Genomic DNA, 24,207 nt, shown 5'->3' on the forward strand with positions numbered 1-24,207 from the left:
ATTTTACAGGGTGCAGGGAGAGTTGTGGAAACTGTGCTATCAGGGCTGTAACTGTGCTATAAGCATACAAAGAGGCTCAAAATGGAAGCGGTATTTTTTAACATTTAGCAAGATGTAAATATCAGCTGTTCTCTTAAATGTAAATAAAATAATCATTACCATTAAGCATCTTTTCCTTGAGATGTGGAGGGTTGTGCAGAGTACCCTGTATACAGTGTGGCCAAATTTTAGCAAATAAAAATATGTGATGCCCAGTTAAATTAGAATTTCACATGAATAACCAATAATTCAGTATATTTAATAACCTCCCCAATATACAACATTACATTATATTATATTGTATATTAGGAATATGCTTATGCAAAAAAATTGTCATTTATCTGAAATTCAAATGTAACTGAAAGTTGTATATTTTATCTGGCAATCCTACCTGCACATCTACCAGATCTAGGCTTTGATAAATGTTTAGACATTCTCCCTAGTTTCTGTTTGTTTTTATCTTCTTGAATCCTGTGCCAATATCACTTCCATTGTGCCTGGCAGACCAGATTCATTTATCCCTGGGGTGTCTTCTACGGGACAAACCCAACTGTACTATTAGCAATATGCCTTTGCAACAAATTTCAAGAAGCAGTCTTAATTCTGCAGTCTTAATTGGGTTAGGTGTTAGAATGTCCTTTTACATAGATATTGATCTATTGTCGGGATGTAAACATTTCTGTATGTGGAGATTAGTATTTTGGTCATTTTGAGCTTTGGCCAATGCCAATCCCCTGAGTTGACAGGGGATTTCAATTTTAGCTGTGACAATTTTAGCTCTCAGACCCTCAAAAAAAAAAAAAAAAGATTTAATGATGAGGTGAGGACAGAGACAAGCTTCCAAATACCTAGCATGTAATTATATGTCTTAGCATGTCAACCTATGATTACTCTTCTTCACTAAGGAGCAGTTGGTAAGTTCTCATCCTCAGAACTATTTTTTTTTTAGTCAGCTTACAGAATTAATTCAATGGATGAAACAAGACTTCCCCCAAATTCGGTAAATGATCAAAACACTCTTGAAATTTCTTCTGCAAATAACATAGCTTATCGCCATTGCGTGTAGCTTTGGAATATCTTGTGGAAAAATTTTTACTCTTCTGTAATTGTCTTTAATTAACCTTCTAAATGTATTTTTAAAACCCTCCAAACCAAACAAGTCCATTTTCCATTTTAGGCCACCACTTTTTTTCCAAAGAAAGGACCTACAGAATATTCAGGTCCGGTACCCCTTCACTTTGTGCCTATGTTTTTAACTTTTGCTATTTAAGAAGCAGGAAGGAAACTTTAGTCTTAACATTCGATTTCCAAATTTCATGAATTTCAAAGCAGTGATCTGCAAACTTTGCTAGGCATCACATCACCTTTGGGGCTTGTTAGACAACTGAAGCCTAACCGCCCTACCACCCTCCACCCCCGAAATTGTGATTTAGTAGATCTGGTGTGGGAACCAGCGCCTGCATTTCTAATAAGTTTCTCAGGTGTAATATACATCCAAGTATATAATTTTATCCATATATACAATAAGAGGCAAAGCTGAATTCTAATCATTTCTTATGTGGACATTGAAGGATTGTAAAGTAGATGAGAGGAAAGAAAATCCATCATAGAAATATATAAGGTGATGAAAATAAGTTCATCTTTCCATTGCCTGAACTCTTTGTTGAAATGGGTGCTATGAAATTATACTAAAAATAGTAGATCTTTGGATGTTTTGGGTTCTATAATTCTTCTGATGTTCTTTGAAAAGGTATATACATTTTACAGTTCATGAAAGAACAAGATATATTTTGACAAATGCAAGGAAAAGTTCTTACACAATGGAACAATATGTTGAAGCTATTTTTAAAAAGCTTTATTGTACCATTGCCACTACATTGTTTCCACATTATACACAATTCCTCTTAGAACACAATTCAAAATAAGGCAGACCATCCTGGGTCCAATCTCAGAAGTTTTAGCACTTAATGTGTGAAAAATAAAGTTTAGCACTGATAGCTCACCTATAAGATGATTTGCAATGACTGCATCATATCAAGCCCATATTTCAAATACATTTCTTAAAAAAGCAATATGTATTTTAGTTTATTAATTCATCTATGATTGCCTCAGAAAAAATCAATAATAGAAATGGAATTTTTGTATGATGATAATAAAGACAAAACACAATTTGTTAGTTTCCCTCTTTTAAATGATACAAAAAACTTTCGAGCATATTGAAAGAAATAACTTGAATAAAGCTCATTTTGGAGATAGAACATTTTAACTATATTGATACTTTCCATTCTGTAGGAAGACACCAAATGTAATGTGCCCTTTAAAAGTGGGAAAATAATCTGGAAAAGAGTTAGCAAATGAAACAGAAGATACCTTAGAAAAATGATGATTTGTGTATATATATCAATACATAAATATTTACATTTAATATATAAAATATTTTAAACAAGATTGGGATAGAATAAAGATAAAGTGAAAGGTCTGGGAATTATAATAGTCTAAATAATTATTAGAAATGGTAAAATGAATAATTAACATTTCAGAAAATGTAGCCAATGAAATAAAGGATACATTAAAAAATACACATGCCTAAAATTTGAAAAGGTGAGTAAGGAAGTGAAAAGTTGTTGAAAAGAGTACCAAAGATGGAGAATTTACAAACAACGGGAGACACAACAAATGAGAAGGCATACATAATCAGAGGTTAAATTTTTTTTTTTTACAGACCTTAAAAAAGTTGCAAGATTAGAAAAAAGTAAAATTAATAAATGGAAATTGATACCAGGACATAGCATAGTAAAACATCAAAGCATAGCATAGTAAAAAAAGTAGGTTAAAAAAAATAAATGAAAGCTTAGCCAATCAAAGAAATACTTTTCAAAAGCCAGTTACTACTCAACTACTGTACTATGGGTTGCCTTATGAAGATGTGCCTGGTTTATCCTAATGCCCCATGTTTTCTTTTGGGAAGGTACAAACACATACATTGGAAAAGGATAAGATGGTGGGGTAGAAGGATGGAGGGGGAAGAATGGCTTAAAAGTTCATGGCTACCGGCTGTGGGAGAGACATGCTGAGCCAGAGGCTACTTAAACAGGGTCAGGGCAAGGGCAGATGGAAAGTGGGTGAATAACTTGGTGTGTCCAGGGCTGGCTCATTCATTAGGCACATTGGAACATTGCCTAGGGCCCATGATTTTAGGGCCCATGAAATGATTTAATTTCTTTGAAAATAATTTTTCATAAAGAACTTTCACGGTCAAAGAAAATGTTAAAATTTTTTTTCACATATCATGAAAGAATGAGAATGTTAGGACACATGAAAATCTATTAACTTATTTTATTTTTCCCAGTGGAGAAAGGGACCCACAAAGATATAAGAGCACATATGAAAGTCATTTGTGGCCCTGGTTACAGGGCCCTGATAAGTTCATTGATGTGTCACAGGTTGAAAATCGTTGGGGGACTCTGGATACTGTGTTGATATTTTTTAATGATCGTATAAAGCATGTATTAATAATCATGACCAGATGATTTTCAATGATCATGTAAATAAATGGTTAATTGCAAGACCCATGTTGTTATAATGATGCTAGGAGAAAAACTCTAAAATGGCTGTGACAGCCAATTTGGTCAAAGTAGAATCTGTATATACAAAAGACACTTTCGGTTTTGCTTTGTTCATTTCCCATCAAGCTCCCTGTATTTACAAGCACTCCAACAATCCCTAAAGGAAATAAGTTACTAAAACCCTGTCTCCCAAGAGCATACATGATTGTTTACCTATTACAATGCTTATTCCCTCACCTGTATGAATACAATTAAACAATTACTTTAACCAACAGGTATATCAAGCCAGCCAACAGTATGATTTACTTCAGCAGTGAAATCTCTTTTAACGATTTTACTAACTCAGCTATATCAGGGATATTGAAAATATGTCTGCAAAAATTCGCCTGTCCTCAGATAAATATGAGAGCTGAATGAATGAATCTGTAGTAGACGCTGAATAAATGTTGACTGGTTGGCTGACATATACAATGTTTCTCTTCATACAATATGAAACATCTTAGTGAAAGTAACAATTTTAGACAACCATCCAGGTGTTTATACTTGTAGGGAGACTTGGCATTCCTTGGAATAGGTATCCAAAGGCTAGACGGAATTTTGTACTCTTCATCCAGAAGACCTAGAACTACATGAGCATAGTCTACCTGCCAATAGATCTGTGCTGGTGCTGTGGAAACTTTTCAAGTTTAGAATGCTTTTATTTCCCTCTCCTAAGAATTATTTGCTTAGATATGCTTGCAGATCAGTAATATCCTTTGAGTAGATTTCTCTGTTACCCATATAAAAGAGGGGGCCAATGAATGAGTTATTTTCCAGATCATGTAGGTCCATAAAACTTCAATGATTCGGCCACTGTAACCTTTGTTGTCTGCTTGTGGTGTCAAGACTATTTCCGGTTGGAATAGATGCAACTGTAACTTTTGATTTAAAAATTCTTCTTAACTTGGGAAGAAGAGAAAAGCAACAGTCATGACTTCAATAGTGGCATAAAGTAGTCCTTAGCTTTCCTTTATTGTTCCCAATAACTTTGATATTCAGCACCTTTTAGAAATTGAAACATTTACTAATTTAGACAGCATTTATTGACCAAGGGAACCAAGATTACCTTGAAAGGAGATGAAGATTTCTAAGTTATGATCCCTGTTAACAGGTTTATAGCACAGTAATTTAGTTTTTCTAACTCTTTTCCTTTTGCATCTCCTGTATATACAAAAGACTTGGTCATGGAAAAATGATCTTTTCAATTGAATTTCTAGTGAACTTTCCTAGAAATGTACAAGGACCCCCCAAACTGTAGACCAATATAATTTTCACTTTAGCTTATAAGGTTTTTGCTATGCAGGAAGCCCTTTACTTAGGAGTGCTGTGTTTTAAGAGCTTGTAAATTAGAGATTTGAGCCTCAGAATGCATTTTTACTACTAAAGTAATAATAATCCTTAAAAAAGTCAAATGTGTGATTATTTAAAATTGCTATACTGTTGAACAAAACACAATTTGGTTTTTCCTTATTGCATTATTGACCACTGCCTTGTGTGAATTTATAGAGACTGAGAAATTATACACAAAATATTTCTAAAAGTCATACTCTTAATACAGTGACTCTAAGGATGTAGCTATACAATATAACACCAAAATATAGGGAGGAAAAATTAGAATCTGTTAATCACTTGTTTTATTGACACCTTGCTAAAGGTAAGATGGTTTCCAGATAACTGGATATCTGGCAACTGATAGACAAAAGAATATATGTGGAGAATGAAATTTTGTAATTTTTAGCCAGATGTGTTGGCATTTTGGAGGCAATGCTTTTTATTATTACTCTTACTATTCAGAATAATAGCTATAAGCCTCTAATTTTTAAAAAATTGATCTTAAAAGTTTGATTTTTTATAAAAGAGTCTACCAGGTACACTTTTTTTTTTTTTTTTGGTCCAGGATGAAGATGTGTAGTATATTCTTTAAGGGTAAACTTGAAATTCAGAGGGAATGGCAAAAATCTCAATCCATCTTTTCTTTAATTTGGTATTCCACTATGTACTGGTGATCCTGGTTCTACACAATCTATATATTCTTTTTAATTAGATTCCCATTAATTAGGTCCCATTAAATTCTATTTGTCCATTAAAAGCTTGTTTTAAGGGGTTTTATTTATTTAGTTTTTAAGTCTTTATTGAATTTGTTACAATATTGCTTCTGTTTTATGTTTTGGTTTTTTGGCTGCAAGGCATGTGGGATCTTAGCTCCCCAACCAGGGATCGAACCTGCACCACCTGCATTGGAAGGCAAAGTGTCAACCACTGGACCACCAGGGAAGTCCCAAGGGGTTTTAAAGAAATATAAATTATATGAAAAATTTTAAATACAGGTCAATTTTACATTCTTCTCCTAATAAAAAATCATTGCAGTAGCGCTGATTATTTGAGGAAATCTGACCCTACTTAGTATAGGTCCTTCTCTCAAAAACCTTCACCTTAACTTTTGAATTGAATTTTAACCCATTTTTGGAAGCCTATTCAATTCACCCTCCCTGTATAGAGGGACTCGAGTAAAGGAGAGGTAGAAGAAGAAAAAAGGTGTCTTATTGAGAATGAAGCATAGCTAAATTATGACAAAATCCAGTGGGCACTCAAAGGATTGTTTAAAAAATATCCAATTTAAGAATTATCTTTTAAATGAAAAAAAAAAAAAACCCCACAGTTGCTTAATGTGACACACTGGCAAGAATATATATTGGAGGGAGGGGTATTTTTTTTTTTCCTACTTACACTCTATTGTAATTAATTATTTACCTATTTGCCTTCCCCATTATCCTAAGAAGCAAGACGTATTTAGTGATTCTCAACTTCGGCTGCACATTAGAATCACCTTGGAAGCATTTAAAAATTATAATGCCTGAGTTAGTTGGCCTAGAGGATGAAGCCTGGATATTAATACTGTTTCAAAGGTCCCATTGGGATTCTGATGTGAAGCTTGGGTTGAGAATCACTGGTGTAGAGTACTTCAGTTACTAGCACGAGCTCTGGCACCTAGTAGGTAATAGAGAAATATTACTTAGATACTTGAATGGCATCATGAATGTTTCCTCTATGAAACAAATATGAAATGTATGGTTCAGATTTTGACCTTCACAGGTATGCTTTTACTGAAGAACCTAATTTAAAAAATCACATCCTATGGATTAACAACATGCATATTTGTACTGCTTAAGAGTATAGTATTTAGTTATCAACTCTTTAAGAAAGGACATTTGGAATCATTCATCAGAAACATCTGCATGCAATTTAATTTTTCACAATGGACTCTCTAGAAAATCAGTGAGTGTTCATGCTATGGGTCAACCAATATTCTGTGTGGATTGAGAAGAAAAATGTGTCTGTTAGCTTATAACCATGTTAAGGCAAAAGTATACATTGTACATATGCATATTCAAATATAAGATTTTTTTAAACTAGAATCATGCAAATTTTAGCTCTGCTTTTTCTAGAAGTCCATTTTTTTTCCAACACACATTATCAGGCATTTTTGGATATGGAATGTTCAGTGGTTAACTGTTACTGATATATTGTATCTACTTTACTTTTGAAGTGAAGTCCATCACTGGGCATGTTTTGTATGAAGGTCAAAGGAGATAGTTTTTCCATGAATTATCTTCTATCTTAAATAACCCATATTTTTTCCATGAATTATCTTCTACCTTAAATAACCCATATCTACTGAATCCATATGTGCTTTAAAAAGTTCTAATGAAAGAATATTCTTCTAAATAAGGTTTGATTAGGATTTGGGGAGGAATCTCACTTCTTGTGAGAAGAACTGAAATATTTACAATGTTTCTGTGTTGTTTAGGACAGGCCTAGTTAGATGAACTACAGGAAAGGAATTGTATGAACTGGTGCTATATGCTGTATACTCTCTGATAAAGTTGAATTTTCTAATTAACTTTTACATGTTTTTTATCTTACTCTCATATCAGAAATTTTATAAGAACAGGGACTCTTCTTGTATTGTAGAAGAGCCCATGCATTTAATTGGCACCTAATTAGATGTTTGTCTAATTTTTGAAGTGAACGAATGACAGATAACTGTTCAAAGATCAGTGTGGTGAAAAAAACTCATATAAGCCTCAAAAATCAACACCTAATAAAAAGATTTAAAGGTACAGTGTATGTTGATCCCCAGATGAGGTGAATCAAAATTATTTGGGGAACTTTTAAAAAAATATCAAGTATCATGCCCAAATATAGATTTCTTGGAATCAAATCTTGGAGATGATCACAGAGGAAGAAATGATGGCAATGATTCCCTCTACTCCGTCTCCCCACCAGATGATTCTGGATGTAGCCAATTGGGCAAGAGTCTGTGTACGCATTTGGGAAGTACTATAAAATGGAACATGTACTGGTTGAGGAATCAAGAAACTTGGGTTCTAATCATACCTCTGCCACTTAATTATCTGGGACAAATCCCTTAACCTTGACAAATTTTAATCTTAATGAACGGCTTCATTTCTACAGAATTCCTCCAGTGACTTATACCTAATATGTAATAATTCTTTTATCCTTCATGACTTCCTAAAGCAAACCTCTAATAGAGGAGTAAATAAGCAATAAGATGATTCAATAAAATAGAAAATTAAGCCATATCCACAAATAAAAATTCCTAGTCTAGGACTGAACTGTATGTTGTACCAAAAATGTATGCACGTGTATACAAGTTTTTATATGTGTCCATCAGCTAGGTTATATTCATCAATGATCAACAAATTAGAAAACTCTGTGGCTGCACATTGGTTCTTACCATTCCAAAATATGTTATCTCCAAAAAATATCTACCCTTAAACATTAGTACAAGAGATTATCAAAAGCATAATTTATTATCTTCCCAGTCTTAGCAAGCACCATTATGATGTTGTAATAGTTCCTCATAATCAGAGAATAGAAGTGTCTAAATCAGCAAAAATATTAATTTCCTGATCATTGGTTTTAGTCATTGCATATACATATGTACATAGAGCTACATACCCACATTTAGTAGTACTTAACCAAAGTGCTTAATGTCTGGAACAAAAGAGGAGCTCGAGAAATATTTGTTGAATTAACAAAAGAAGCAAGGAAAAAAGGAAGGAAGAATGAGAGATAGACAGAAAAAGCTGAGCTTATTTTAATGAAGATAATGAAGTTTTCCAAGTCAGTGGGTACCACGTGATCCATTTCCATTAGCTTATGAATCTTCCATAGGAATTTTGTTGGGGCATGTGGACTTCCCTTGAATGTGAAAAAACAAGACATTTAGCAGAAAAACTTTCAGAATCGATTCTGAAAGGAAGAGCTCACCTTTTTTAGAGCAGAGGCTTTCATTGACTGGTTTTCCCTCTTCGTTGACATCTATTTTCATCCAGCTGTGGAGGTACTTTCTGCCCTTCTTGACCACTACCCTGAAGCCTTGTTTCTTGAGAAAGAGAGAGGCATTTTTCACCTCAAGGAACCCTTCCGTCTCATAGCAAGTCCATCGAGGTGCCCGGGAGCAGGGGGCAAAGATGGCGGATCGGGAAGGGCCACCAGAAGAATCAGAGATGCCCAGGCACAGAGCAGATTTAACATGAAGGAGCTTTCCATCCTCAGTCCACATCCACTGCTGGTTCTGGCTGGTCCCATTGCACAAGTCCATGACCACTCTCTCATTTTTGAAAAGGCACTGTTGTTTCTGGACATGGACAATCTGAAACCCCTCTGGAAGATGAGAAGCTAATCAAGTACTACGTAGCAAATCATAAGGCCCACCAGGAAACAAAAACAACCCACCCGCAAATCAGCCAGGTCAAAATATGAGGTTTACTTATCTTTTGCAATTGCTATCATTTCAAGTGACTATTCCCAGATTCAACACATGTGATTTAAAATCCCAAAGCAGACAATGTCGAAATGTCACACTTAGCTCCCTTTCTTTTCCTTTCACATGGCTTAGGGAAGAAAATACACCCCCACTGAAATAATGAAAGGAAGCTTGGAAAAGAAACAAAACCATCCAAAGAGTATGGTGCGATATTTTAGCCCAAATAATTAAATATGTTAAAGTTATAAAAAGCCCAGTTCCTGTTTTAACCATTTCACTCCTTCCACCTCACCTCCATCCCCCACTCTAAAAAAGCAACCCTTTTTCCAAACCTTAAATTACTATTGCAATAAGTGTTAGTATACAAATGGACTAGTTTGAACATAATTTTTAAAAATTGGATATATTTATCCACAAATAAAATCTCTCATTCCTCTTAGCACACCCTCCTAGCTAATAGCAACCAAATGAAAGTATTAATTATCACAAACTAATTTTTTTATAATCCTAGGGAGAAGCATTTCTCTATTTTGTGACAGTATCTACAGTCTTCCTTCAAATGCTAATAGATTAAAAAAATCACCTCTTCTCCATGTAAGGAAACTAAATACCCAATTGTTAAACATCAGGATTAAAAAATGAGATATTCAGGCTCAAAAACCATTTTCAAGGTGCTTTTCCTTAATTTTCTCAGCTCGCCCATGAAATTATTCAGACGTTCCAAATAACAACTTCCAAATAAAACACACCACAGTTCCCCAACCCCCTTTAAATCATATTTCTTATATTTTCTTTCTTTAACACAAAGGAAACAAAACTAGAGCCTGACAGGGAAAAAGCATGGAGATGCCACAGACTGTTACATAATGATACATTCTTCCCCCCTCAGGGTTGCTTTACTCTCTGCTGTAAGGATGCCATTTCAGGAGCTGCCTGAGGCATTTGGAAGACACAAGAGAAGGCCATTTATTTTCTTTTGGAGAGAAATCTCAACTGTGTGGGCATGGCAGGCTCTTTTTATTTCCCCTCCTCATTGTCTTTGGCTAAACTGCCATGGAGACCCGGCTCCATTTCCGCCTTGTTTCAGACACTTTTCAAAGGACAGAGACTCCACTGCAGGCTGTTGGAGAAATGCCTCAGGAAACTGAGGCAGACCCACTCACCTGAGTTCCCGAAGATGAAGCAGGTAAGAATCGCCACGTAAAATTCAGCCTCCATTTTCCACTTAACGACTGTTCATGCTTCGCTTGGAGGAAAAAAAAAATCTCCCAGATAAGAGAAGCAAAGACTAGGAAGGAAATGTGCCTTCATGGTGGGGGGAAAAGTCAGTGACGAGCACTTCCTCCTATTGAATTGTTTGGGGGAAGTTTTACACCAGTTGTCCTTTTCTGTTTCCTTAGAAAGAAGGGATTATGATCGCCTCTCTTTTTTTATGTAGAAAATATTCCAGCCTTCAGGAGCAGAATAAAACTTGTAAGTTTTCTTCTACCATCCCTGTGGCACATGACTACTTAAGCTCAAGAAGGAAGAAAGGAATTGTAATCTTAGGTAACTGAATGTTCCTACATTACATCTCTTCAGGTGATGTGATTCTGCTGAACAAACAGAAATCGTGTAATTTATGAGAGTCTGCGACAAGTGATACAAAGAAATAAACATGTACTGTTTGTATAGTGATAGCTGGGAGCCTATCGAGGAAAACCACATAATGATAGCACTTCTAGATCATTATCTCTCAAGTGTTGACAATACTACAGTTTGAAATAGCCATCTCCACTGGGGAGAGGCAAACTAAAATTAAACCCATCCCACTATCGACTTCAGGCTTTCCCCAAAAGATAATCGTCTCTCTTCAAATAGGAAAAAAGAAGTCCATGCCTTACTCAACATTTAGTATTAAGAGTAGTTTATTGGCAGTAGGAAACAAAGTCAACATTAAATGCATTAGCTGCATTAAAAATTCATATTTGAGCAGAACATCTAGTGTTTGCTGAGTGTAGTTTTTTTTTTTTTAAGCTTTATTTGTCTCTTGAGGATTAAATCCTTTCAGAGATTTAAGGATATCCATGGCAGCATCCTTTTAAAGAACCTCTGGAAATGAGACAGGTTACATCATTCCCAAAGGCATCTGCCTTTTGCTGGGAGAGAGATTTCAGGTAGACAGCATATTCAAAAATTCTTTCTTAGTAAAAGAGAGACAAGTATTTAAAATTCTTAACACATCATAGTTGCTACAAATTTGTTTTTCCCTTTGAAAGTAAAATGACTCACAATGTAGAAATACAGTGGGTAGAATTCTGGAGCAGAAACCACCTCTATGCCCAATAGTAGAGAGTAAATACATATACACCCAATGACAATCATTGTGCTCTGTAATTGATTGGTACGAGGTACTGATAAATACACATTTAATAGATAATATTTTCAAGACACATTTCCATATAAAATAGTTACTGCTTCTGATTTTTTTTTTCAAAAACAAGGACTTATTTGTTAAAAATCCATTTTCAATCACAACTTTAGCGGCAAGATTCTGGTAACTGAGAAAGGAATTAGCACTTAAAACAGGAACAGTTTAACAGCTGACAGTCCATTCACAAGACAGAGTTTTTGCAAACATAAAAGCATCTAAACACACAATAATAATTTCTTCAGCAGCTCTTCAAGTCATCATCTGATGACATAAATTTCATACATATATTCTGTGTGGCAGGTAGTCAATACAGACAAAACAAAAGCCTCCTTAGCTGTGTGAGAAATCAATCATACCTCCATCAGCAAAGGACCTTCAAAATAATTTCGGGGATGCTTACAAATGCATTCATATACACAAGAGGCTGGCAATCTTGAATATGTTGCCATCTTCCACAATCCATGCCCCAGCTTGGCTTCACATCTTCTCTTTGCTTCCACTGCAGGAAGCTCCTTCCAGAAGCCTCAAGTGGGTAATTGACTAATCACCCCTAGAGAGCGATGGTCTGGTAAGTCTTCAGAGAATCACTGGACAGTTTCTGCCGCAAGTCTGCTCTCGTACAGGCACAGAGCGTGATGCACAAATTCATACTGCTCACTGGTTTGGACCATTCCACCCCTGCAAGGAAGAGATAATATAATAATTTATTGCTAACGTCCCACAGTCTCAAGAAACTCAGCGACCACACCCAAACGCAGGTGTTAGCCTAAAGACACACAGAACAGTTGGCCTGGTGATTCTCTTGTTACCTCTCTTACCTACGTCCAGATGACCCAACTGGTGAATTTAATATGCTAATGTATATAAAGGGATTAACACAGTGCCTAGTACACAGTAGGCATTTGATTAATTTTACCAACATATTGTCACTGGAGAGGCAGTACAGCCTCATGGTTAGGTACTTGGACTTTGGAACCAGACTGAGTTCAAATCCCTCCTATGCCAAATCTTAGTTGTGTGATCTTGGCCAAGTTCCTTAAAACCCTTTGTGTCTCAGTTTCCTCCTCTGTTAAAGTGGGAGAATAACAGCACCTGTTTCATGGGATTGTTTTGAGGGTTAAATAAATTCATGTATCTGGAGTGTTAGTATTACTTCTCGGGTGCCTTATCATTCATTTTATACAGATTTATGCACTTGGATTAAAATTGATTGATGTAGGTTTACTAAACACAACTCAACTGTGAAATGTTGCTCTTTCTACGGAGTAAAAAAACTACCTTGGAATGGTTTATTTGAGTATGTTATGTGGAAGCAACCTTTGGGGGTGGTGTGCCGAGTATCTAAACACAATAGCAGATACTATGTATAAAATAGACAACCAATGAGAACATACTGTATAGCACGGGGAACTCTACTTAATGCACTGTGGTGACCTAAATGGGAAGGAAATCAAAAAACGAGGGGATGTATGTATACGTATAGCTGATTCACTTTGCTGTACAGTAGAAACTAACACAACATTGTAAAACAACTATATCCCAATAAAAATTAATGAAAAAAACCCACAATAGCAGGTAGGTCCTTATATGAGTTGGAAAGAGAATTGGTTCTTGCTTTATTCGCTTTGTCATTTTCATTATCATCCCTAGATACCTGATGGTTTTTTTTTTTTTTTTTGCGGTACGTGGGTCTCTCACTGTTGTGGCCTCTCCCGTTGCAGGGCACAGGCTCCAGACGCGCAGGCTCAGTGGCCAGGGATCACGGGCCCAGCCGCTCCACGGCACGTGGGATCTTCCCGGACCGGGGCACGAACCCGTGTCCCCTGCATCGGCAGGCGGACTCTAAACCACTGCGCCACCAGGGAAGCCCAATACCTTATGTTTCAGCTTAGTAGAAGGTATCTGACTTCATGAGAAGTAATGATGCTTCTCGTTATACTTTTATACATAAAATAGCTATATGGCATTTTGTTTTTTTGATAACGGTTCTTTTACGTGGCAAAGCTACTGATAGTTGTGTAAACGTTATATTTTTTCTGCTCACTGAATAACTACATCCCTATTAGTAACTATTTGAAGTCTTATCATCTTCATAACTCTACAACCAATGCTACAACCAATTTTAAACTTATGTTTTAGCTAGTTCTTCCTAGTGGCTGTTGTTACCATTCGAAATAATTATTTTGAGGCCTTTGAGCTCTTCAACTTAAAAAACGAAATATACTGCCTCACTGTAGTGTGATTTCTAGTTAATGGTAATAACTAAAACTGGGCTTGTACCTATGTTTACTTGCCCACCTCTATAAACACAAGCTCACAAGATACTAAAGCAGTAAGATTTCACCCTTTTAAACTAAGCAGTGATATTAAGTTAGTAACACTTCACCCTTCAAGACGACACTAAACTGGTCGACATAATGCCCAAATGATGTATTTGGCAAGAAATAAAAAGGTAAATATACGTTTTTTGGTGACTGCAACTTATTGGCAGAAATATTTCATCGGTCCTCTTCCCTAGAACTGCACATTTTGTTGTACTGAAGGCAACTTTCTGGCCAAAGTGTTCCTTGATCCTAAGTTGACAACAGGAATGGCCAACTGAGGATGTGGTGACTTTTCCTCTTCTTAGCTGATGACATCTGGGCACACCTAAAAACAGCAGGTGTCCGGAATATGCTGGCTTTGACTGTGAAGCTTGGGAGATCCAGCCACGGTAAATATTGAGGCGGCTCCAGGGAGCTGAGAGGTGCCTCCCTTCCTCTGGCATCCTCACAGCTCATTAGTCCCCCTCCTTGAGCTGCAGATGGTATGTGGAGCCTTATATGTGCTCCATCTCACGGACTCTGGTCTGTGAACTTCTTCCCACCATTTACTTCACACTGAGGCAAGATTTTCCCCTGATTGTATGTTCTGGTGAACACTGGTATTTACATGTCCAACGGGTGAATGAATGAAGGCACAGTCTAGGTTTTAATTACCATTTTACCCCAGATAGGTTAGCAGTGTATTTTAATGCTTGGAGGATACTTACTATGACATTCTGTTAACTAAGTCAATGTTGTTTCTGCCAGCGAAGTTGGAGAAGACGGGGAAATGAACTCATTAGTTGTAGGCTAGCAAAATTCTTGTGGGTCTCAAGGCTTAAGGAAGGTATAGGAAAAGTTAAGTTACTTCCCACTTGTTTTGAAAAATAAAAGGGAGAGCATTGACATCAGAGGGATCCTCTGAGATCATGTATTCCAACTGCCAACAAAATGTTGTCTTTCCAAAAGGGAGCAGTCTACATGGTAGATGGTCAGCTAGTTTCTGCTGGAGTGCTCAGGCTTTGCCAAGGTTGGCAGGGAAACTTCTGAAGACATCAGAACGAATCTGCCCCTCTCTAACTTTCACCCGCCCCATTGGTCCAACTGAAATAACCCCAAAAAACCTTAAGGTTCCTCTTATAGTCACACAATAGTCTCTAAATGCTGGAAAACAACCATCAAAGTCCCGTAATCTTTTCTTCTCTAGACTAAACATCCTGTGGTCACTCAATATTTCTATGCAGGCTGGTTTCCCTGTCACTCACCAATCTAGTCTCCCCTTTCTACAGGCTGTTTTTATCAAATATGACCTTCTTAGAGTGTTGTGTCTACTCCCAATGAGATCCAGTCAGTGGGAATATTTTCCCCCTTGAACTCCACGTTATAGACCAATGAGTTTGCATCTACAGGTGCCCTGGGTGGAAAGATCCCACAGTGCCTATCTAGTGCCTGGTGCTTTGCAAGCATTTTAGGATAGTAAGTGAAGCTTTGGGTTAATGAAAAAGTCCACAGGATTTTTTTGAATGTGAAAATTACAGCTCTCTTCCATCCTGTACTTATGCTACTGAGTTTTTTCAAACTAAATGCAGAACTTTTTGTTTATTCCTATTAACTTCAACTTGTTGGTTTCAGCACAAAGTTCTTATTTACTGATATCACTATTTCTACCATTCAGTATATTAGCCTCTATTTCTCACCCCAGATTGGTGTCTCCCAGATAGTTAACAAGCATGCCTTATGTTTTTTTATCGGTCATTTATAAGGTAGTAGAGAAAGACAGGGCTAAGATAGGGTCTTTATTATAAGTAATTTGATACCGTGTGATATACTGTCTAATCCCATTCCAAAATTATGTCTAACTAGGTTTTAGATCCTTTAAGAGCAGGCATGATGTTATAGTCTTTGCATATTTGCAAAAGTGAAAAGCACTTACTAGTCCTAAGTAAACACCTGTCAAGTAAGTTACCCAGGCCATGCTGTCTCACGTTATACGAAAACATATAAACTCCAGACTAAAAGAAGGCAAGGGACATCCCAGAATGCATTAACTGGAGGCTGACTCAAAATCAGGAACTCATTACACTCATCTTTTAAAATATTAAATTTCCAATTGAATATATTGGTATGTAGAATTCTCTGTTGATCTTTGTAAGAACTTGAATTCTAGGATTACCCTGCAGATTTTATTCTGTTATGGGACAAATACAGTCTTCTTTAGGCTGGCCAGAGTGAAAATACTCAAGAAGCTAATATAGTGCCTATATACAAAATACATTTATGGAATAAATAAACAACGTGAGATTAATCATGAACCCTCAAGAGAGCCCTGTACTGATTCAGCCTCCAGGAGACCTCTGACTTGGACTGCAGGTACCTTTCAGGTCAGACAGGGCTCCATGGACTTGCTGAGGCCTGGATCTATAAGTTCCTAAGCAAGCTGGTCTTCGAAGGTAAGAAGCAGGGATGCTCTTTTTATTACTTTAAAAGGCATTATCCAACTCCCTTTTAAAGAGCAGGCACTAAATAGTCTTTGACCTCCAACAGATCATAGTTTAAACTTGACCAAAGTTAAGATTTTAAAAGATTTCCATGGTGATCAAGATGTTGCTTCAGTGGAGAAAAGTTGTCATCAGTCGCTGACATCACCACCATTACCTAGTACATTATATTAAAGCATTGTCTTCTCATTGGAGAATCCTCTTTGGGCACAAATCTTTTCCCAGGGGGTATAATGCATTAAGCTACAATATCTACTGCCAAACAGCAATCAGATTATCAAAAAAGGGTGAGGTCATATAAAAGCAGGGCAAGGCAACCCAGTTAGCTGTGAGAGTCACTGTGAGTTTGAAAAGGCACTTAGAATGCCAAAGCATCACGTTCATTACCAGTAGGGACCAAAGTGTGTTAAGAGGTTAAAAGGCACCATACACTGTTGTCAAGACAAATCCTGTCACTACCACTTACTAGCTGCTTTACCCTTATTACATAATCTTTGCAGTGCTGTTCTCTCATCTGCAACATGATGAGGTATTCAAAGAGTACCTGCCTCATAGCACTGTTGTGAACTATAAATGGAACAGTCCATTTAAACTGTTTATTAGCACATAGCTAAGCACGTGCAGGTACCATAGTGCTAACTGTTTTTATTACTATTACTCTTTGGTGCTATCTGGTCAAACAGGACTAGTTGGAAGGCTCTGGGATGAGTCCTCTGAGGACCTTGTAGAACTAAGAGCACACCTGGCAGAGGACAGCTCTGCCATATTGCTCAGGTTGGGCAAGCCAAGATGGAAAGATCCCAATATGTTTCTAAATATTAACCAGCCTAGAAGTCACCTACAGTGGAGGTAGATGACCTAGTGGCAAGAAGTGGACTTGGAGTCTGACAGAGTCAAGTTTGAATCCTTGCTTTTGAACCTATCAGCTATAGGATTTTGAACAAATCATTTGTTCCTCCCAGCTGGGTTTTCCTGACCTATAAAATGACATCAATGACAAACCTCATCAAGATTGTGAGGATTAAATGAGTCAGAGCCTATCAATGTCTAGCCAAAGGCTATTCACAGAATTCCCAGGAGCCCAGGGTTCTACAGTGGTGCCTGTAGTGGAGAAGGAGGGTGGGCCTTTAGGACTGGCTTCTAATCACAGTTTTGACCAGGGCAGCAGTTCTCCTTTTTACAGTTTTTCTTTTTCTTTCTCTCTTTCTTTCTTTCTTCCTTTCTTCCTTCCTTCTTTTCTTTTCTTTTCTTTCTTTCTTTCTTTCTCTTTTTCTTTCTTTCTTTCTTTCTTTCTTTCTTTCTTTCTTTCTTTCTTTCTTTTTCTTTTCTTCCTTCCTTCCTTCCTTCCTTCCTTTCCTTCTTTCTTTTATTAATTATTGTTAATGGTTTTCCATATTGGTGTTTTGTAGAAGATTTTGTCTTCCCAATGTTTTGTTTCCTGTTGTTCACTAAAAAAAAGTTTAAAAACCACTGGCCTGGCAAATGGTGTTTATCTAATAAAGTTTCACTTTTTGCAAGGTTTAAATGAGATAATCCATAAAATGCTTAGCACAGTGGCATTTAGAGTACTAAATAAATGCCACGTGTTCTATTTCTTATTCTGTTGGTAAATGCTTAGTTAACATAAGCCCTTAGGGTGATCATGCATCTGGTCTGCTTGGGATAGTCCTGATTTACTCCTGTAAATGGTGTAATTTTTTTTTTTTTTTTTTTTTTTTTTTTGCGGTACACGGGCCTCTCACTGTTGTGGCCTCTCTTGTTGCAGAGCACAGGCTCCGGACACGCAGGTTCAGTGGCCATGGCTCACGGGCCCAGCCGCTCCGCGGCATGTGGGATCTTCCCGCACCAGGGCACGAACCCGTGTCCCCTGCATCGGCAGGTGGACTCTCAACCACTGCGCCACCAGGAAAGCCCAATGGTGTAATTATTAATAAAGCCCCATTTCACTCTCAGAAGTGCCTGGGTTTGGATGACATATTATTTGTTCACCCTAATTCTGCCCCATTTCATGCTTTGGAAGAAAGTCACTTCTTTTACTGCAGAAATGGTGTTGGGTGCAAGGCTCTGATTTCTTTGTGGCCACAGAATATGAACAGTGTGTATGGCCAGGCCAGAGAGGATTCAGATATACTGCCCTTCCAGAAATGCCAGATAGCACATGTCACCTTAGCCCCGTCGAACGAAAAAGTCAGTGTCTTCTCGGACGCTCTGCAGAAAAGCACATAGCTTTGTCAGCTGAGGGTAAACTCAGGTTACAAGAGAAAAAACTATATATTTTTTCACCTTCGCTACTGGGAGGGTGTGTTGAAAAAACCCCCTCCAGATGCCCAGGAGAGAGATTTGGTTTTTAACATGTTAAAATTGTGACCTTTTGTGACTATTAACTCACACGTACAAAGAGCAACAAGCCTTTCCTGCTGCACCGCCCAGAGCGTATCCGGTCTAATCAGTAGACAGAAGAAATGCTGCAGCGGTGACTCACTTCTGGGCTAACAATGGAACTTACGCTCCTTGGCTTTTTATTATTTTTGAATCTGGAATTCTTTTGGTAAAGTTTGGTACAGTAAATTTAGAACAAAAGTTGTGGATGTTAATGTGCCTCATGGGTCTGATAGCTTGGGCATGAGTCAAACAAGGCTAACGTCTGGGGCTGAACTTGGGGTGTCTCAGACAGACATCTTCCCTGTGTCTATATACCATGTCATTTCAAGGACGAAGAACTTAAACATTTTGATTGTTTCTGACCAGGTGTTTTGAATATAGATACTTTTTTCTACAAAGTATTTGTAGGGCATAAAAGCCAACACAAGTCAAATGATAATTCAATGCACTAGCATACCTTGAGTTCCATTTTTTTTTTTTTCCTGAAAACTAGCCAATCTTCTTCTGAACACCCAGGTTAACACTCAATTGACTCCTAGCTGAGAAGAAGGAAAAGGTCGTCCTGACAACCACTTGGAAGATTCGGTTGGCATTATCTGTTTTACGAGAGGACGTCTTGTTGTGGTCTCAAGAACTGTGATGTCAAGTAAATCCAAACCAATTTCTAAGCTTTACCTTCAAGTGTTCTGAAAATAAGTAGACCAAAATGTTCAATCCCTGATCTTCAAATGAGATCGTTGAAATTCACTAATTAAGGGGAATCTCTGGGATTAGTTGGGATTGCAGAAGGATATGGCTAAATGTAAGACAAAGGTTGGTAAAAATTATACCAAGAGGTGAAAATGTTAGCTTTGGAATTATTTTAACCTAGTTTTGCTAATATGGACACATATTAGGAAACTGGTGGCATATGTATTCCTCTTCTTAGGTTGTTATAGTTAAAAAAAAATCGTCAAACTAAAGTGATTAATCAAAACATTTAAACAATGATATGACGCACACTGGAAGCATTTTTTCTATCCTGTCTGGGAAGCCACAAGTAAGGTCTTTGGATGTCATTCCAATTTAAGGCCTCCAAGGTAAGGATGTACAAAGACAACTGCAGATTTCACTACTGACTCTCAAAAGGGTGGATTAGACAGATTGTTTCCTGTTTCTGGGGAAGGAAAAAAAAGAGGGAAAGAGGAGAAAAAAAAAGGCTTTGGGATCACAAATTATTTTATGTGTTTCACTTCCCAAATTCTGTTTTCAAGTTCTTCCAGAGTTCAGAGGTGTCGAGTGGGATGAAAAGAAATACAGTGAGGAAAAGATTGCCTGAGGTCAACCTACAATGGAACACGTTCTTTGCCTCCCTGCCTAGACGTCTTCTGGTGTCCCCACCTTGCTCCTTAGTCATTCTCCATATGCATGTGAGGCAGTCTCTGAGTATCCTGGGCCATTTTATTATTATGCATTATTATTATTACTTTTAAAGGGACAAGTGCATCTCTCAGACTCAATGTGTAAATGACCTTCATCACTATCTCACACCATGAAAACAGTATACACAAGCCTAAATGAATCTCTTGTAGCAGGCTCTAAATATGATGAAAGTGTTGGTTTAGCTTTAATAGCAACTGGAATTCTTAATTAGGTGGTATCGTCACAATAATTTAGTGATATTTAAGATGCGAAGATTTAAGCAAGCCATGGAAGGGCTAAATAATAAAACAGGATTCATTTATAAGCATTATGGGATTCAAAGTATAACCATCAGGCTGGGGTCCACGAAATATTTTACTCTTGTAAAGGGGTCCTCAGACCAGATGAGGTTGGAGGCTTCTGATATGCACCACTTCTCTTTCTCCATATGTAGACACAGAGGCTTAGAGTGACAAGTGGTCACACTGGAAATTAGGGTCAGAGCCAGGATTAGCACCAACATCCTCGACATCTGGTCCAGGAATCTCTGGCACCTCTTTCTCTAGTGGCTGCCTGCTCCCCACTCCCACCAGCCAGTGCTCTGTCCCAATTGCCTGCTACTACCTTCGTCTTTTAATTAAAAATGAATATCATGGCAATGAAGGAATGATCCATGAACACACGGCTAAATAAAACACCTGTGGGTGCCCTGCACTGAATCTGAACTCCTATTTGGAAAAAATAAATCCCATTTTAGTTCAAAATATGCTCAAAAGTATTATTAATAGGAGAATCACAGACTCATGAATCTGCAGTGAGAACTGTAGTATCTATTAATAGAAGTTGCCTGAAAGCCAATAAAAATAATGTCTTGCCAGGGAGTGAGGAATCCACTAAATGGTTCTGTCATTGTTGTTACACTGGAAACATCCATTCAGCATAACACACTCATCTCTAAACCAGACCATCTGAATTTATTGCTAAAATGCAGACTTGTGATCTGAGTACAAATTGCCCGTTTATGTTATGTTGAATAACAATGATCGAGCATTGTAATGTTTTCTTTCTTTCTTTCTTCCTTCTTTCTTTCTCTCTCTCTCTCTCTTTTTTTTTTTTTTGATAAGGTCTTTGATCCTACTCAATGCTCAAACTGTTGATTATCAATCATGGAAGCCATTTCCAGTACCAAAACCACTTTCTTTTTCTTTGCTGTGAGCCAGGCTCTGGACTTCTCAGAGGAGGCACATAAAAGTGGTGGGGGGTAAACTATAAAAAAGATGCAATGTGCAGCCTTGGATCACTGGTGGGCAGAGGCCATTGCTAAGGAGGGTATGGGAGGATAGGAAAAATTCTATGGAGCTGGACCCTGCAGAGTACAAAATATTAGCCCTCTGATATATTGGCTCTGTCTTTTGTAGCCCTTATTATGCTCAGCTGGATGCTTCCAATTAGTCCCACCCTTTCCTTTCCCCTTTTTAATGGTCTCCACCCAGGCTCAAATTCCTATGCCATCTCTAGTCTTCTCTTTGCCACCAAACTTCTTGAAAGAATAGCTTATATTTATTATTTTACAACTTCTTTCCCTTCCTTTTAGATAGTGTCTGAGGAAAGTTTTGTGTGGTCAAATAAATGTGAAAGAGTCCTTCAAGGAAGTGTAATAGATTTCCATGCTGGGGGACACTTCAGATCCTTTAATGCTTTAATACTTTTTGTGAATATCCAAGTGGAGAGGGGTTCTAAGAAATATAGCATATAGCTTTTTCTCAAAATTAATTGAGAAGCTTTTAAATTTTATTTTATTATTATTTTTTTTTGCCTGAGTACAGGCTAAGAGAGTCTGACACTTAGCGGGTTCTCATAGTGTAATTAATCGTTAAAATGTGCCCTGAGAAACAGTCTGGAAAAATCTGTTAAGGAATCCAACTTGCTCCACCCAGGTGCCTGATGCATGTTCAGCAGTAGATGTTTAGTAAATGTTTGTTGAATGAATGACCGTATGCATGATTCAGGAGGACTGCTCTGAGCAGAGATCGTGGGTGACTGTTCCACAGGACACAGAATTCACACCCATCTACAAACATCCATCCTAAAACATCCCCCAACAGGGTCGACTGCATGGACTCGACATGCTCAGTCACACCAGCCCCATCTCCCTGTGCTGAGAAGGACCCCGTATTGGCTTCAAGCTTTGCTGTTGCCACCCTGAAACAGTTAATCATTTTTAAAAATGGGGCTCCACATTTTCGTTTTGCACTGGGCCCTGCAAATCAGGTAGCGGTCTTGCAGCTCTTCTGCCCTCACCTCCCCAATGCCCAGAGCTGTCTATCAGTCTCCTCAATGACAGGGCCTCTTCTGGAGCCCTCTCTTCAATTCCTCTTCATCAAGACCTCAGTTCTGAACGTCTTCCCGATGTGTGGAGTTACACACTCTCTAGCTAACATACCCTCTAGCTAAAATACCCTAACTGGAAAAGGATAGATCACCCTGTTTAAAGTGTTAATAGCCAGGAAGACATAAGGTATCACTCTCACCTCTCAACTGTAGGTTCAAGAAACTTGAAAAAGGAATGACTCTTTAAACCAAAGGTTGGCTCTCTAATAGTAGTCTTTTAAACATTCACTACACACAGATATTTTAGGCACCCTCCATAGATAGATATTTTGGGATGAGGCAAATTCTCCATGTTCCTCAAATTATATTTTTAAGGCAACTGCTGACAATATCACTTTATCTATTCATGAAACAGCTCTCCTTCATATTAACCATTGTTTTAAAAATTATAGTGTCATTGCATTTTTTTATTGGCAAAGAATGATCAAAGAGCTAAGTTTTTGTCTAGCAATTCTGCAATAAACATATTCCAAAAGATTTTTTACTTTTATCAAAAACAGTCGTACCTTTTGAGTTAGAAATCAGAAGTCCCAGATGCCAAAGAGGTCTATTTCACTAGTTTTCTCAGCTAGGTGACACTGGGCAAGTTACTTGCTATCTTGAATTCTTTGTTTCCTTATTTTAAAAAAGTGAGGCCAAGGAATATCTCTTTTCTGACTCTTGGGTTCATTTTGGGAGTTAAATGAGGCATGTGCTTTGAAGACCATGGTGCAGTGACCATGCTGTCAACAGTGCATTTTGGAATGTTTTGAAGACAAAATTGAAGGCAAGGACCGCCACAGAGACCAGAATTGGGTGCAAGGTTTGAAGAACTGATGAATAACAATAAGCTGCAAGAGCAGAAGGACAGGCATTTGGATTTTCTGAGGCCACTTTTCCCTTTACCAATATGAGTTAAAGCCATGGTCGACAGCAGCAGTCACCTACAAACTGGAATTCTGAAAGTGAAGTATGACAAGAAAAGAATGAAAAAATGAAGCAAGATGCAAGAAGGATGGAAAGAAGTTGGATGGAGACAAAGAAAGGAGGGAGTTTTCTGTTTTGCTTTTTATAATAACTAAGGAAGTGCACAACAGAAGGAAGAGACAAGAAAAAGAAAATCTGTTAATCCTGTGAAGGAAGGAAGGTAAAGGAAAGACTTTTCAAGGAAAGTTTCAAGGAGACGATCTGCTTCATAAACAACAGAAGCAGCGGCTCAGAATTTATGTAGAAGGGATCTTGATGAATAACTCAGTTAGAATGATATCAAGACACATATTGGCGGTAATTCAGATCCAGGGGGTAGGGAATCCATAGGCTTTAGATCAGCAGAGAAGTTGAATATGTTTTGAAAATCCTATCAGGAGTAAAAAGACAAGCCATGTGGGAGACCTTGGTGGTG

At 37.6% G+C, this 24,207-nt stretch overlaps 2 protein-coding genes across 5 annotated transcripts in view; both read right to left on the reverse strand.

The window, feature by feature from the left end:
• PTPRB (protein tyrosine phosphatase receptor type B) overlaps positions 1-10,671 on the reverse strand; it is a 117,669-nt gene extending 106,998 nt beyond the window's left edge. For 2 of the 3 annotated variants that reach the window (XM_060025236.1, XM_060025234.1), the window contains exons 1-2: positions 10,602-10,671; positions 8,940-9,335 (exon numbers count right to left, since the gene is read on the reverse strand). In XM_060025236.1, coding sequence (XP_059881219.1) covers positions 8,940-9,335; positions 10,602-10,656 — 451 coding nt within the window. In that variant the 5' untranslated portion in view covers positions 10,657-10,671. Of the gene's footprint in view, positions 1-8,939; positions 9,362-10,601 lie in introns of all 3 variants that reach the window. The other variant, XM_060025235.1, reaches the window with a different exon arrangement.
• Positions 10,672-11,356: 685 nt separating this feature from the next.
• PTPRR (protein tyrosine phosphatase receptor type R) overlaps positions 11,357-24,207 on the reverse strand; it is a 255,782-nt gene continuing 242,931 nt past the window's right edge. For both annotated transcript variants that reach the window (XM_060025240.1, XM_060025238.1), the window contains one exon: positions 11,357-12,529. In XM_060025240.1, coding sequence (XP_059881223.1) covers positions 12,436-12,529 — 94 coding nt within the window. In that variant the 3' untranslated portion in view covers positions 11,357-12,435. The remainder of the gene's footprint in view (positions 12,530-24,207) is intronic.

The sequence above is a fragment of the Delphinus delphis genome, chromosome 11 (assembly GCF_949987515.2).
Source record: "Delphinus delphis chromosome 11, mDelDel1.2, whole genome shotgun sequence".
Lineage (NCBI taxonomy): Eukaryota > Metazoa > Chordata > Mammalia > Artiodactyla > Delphinidae > Delphinus > Delphinus delphis.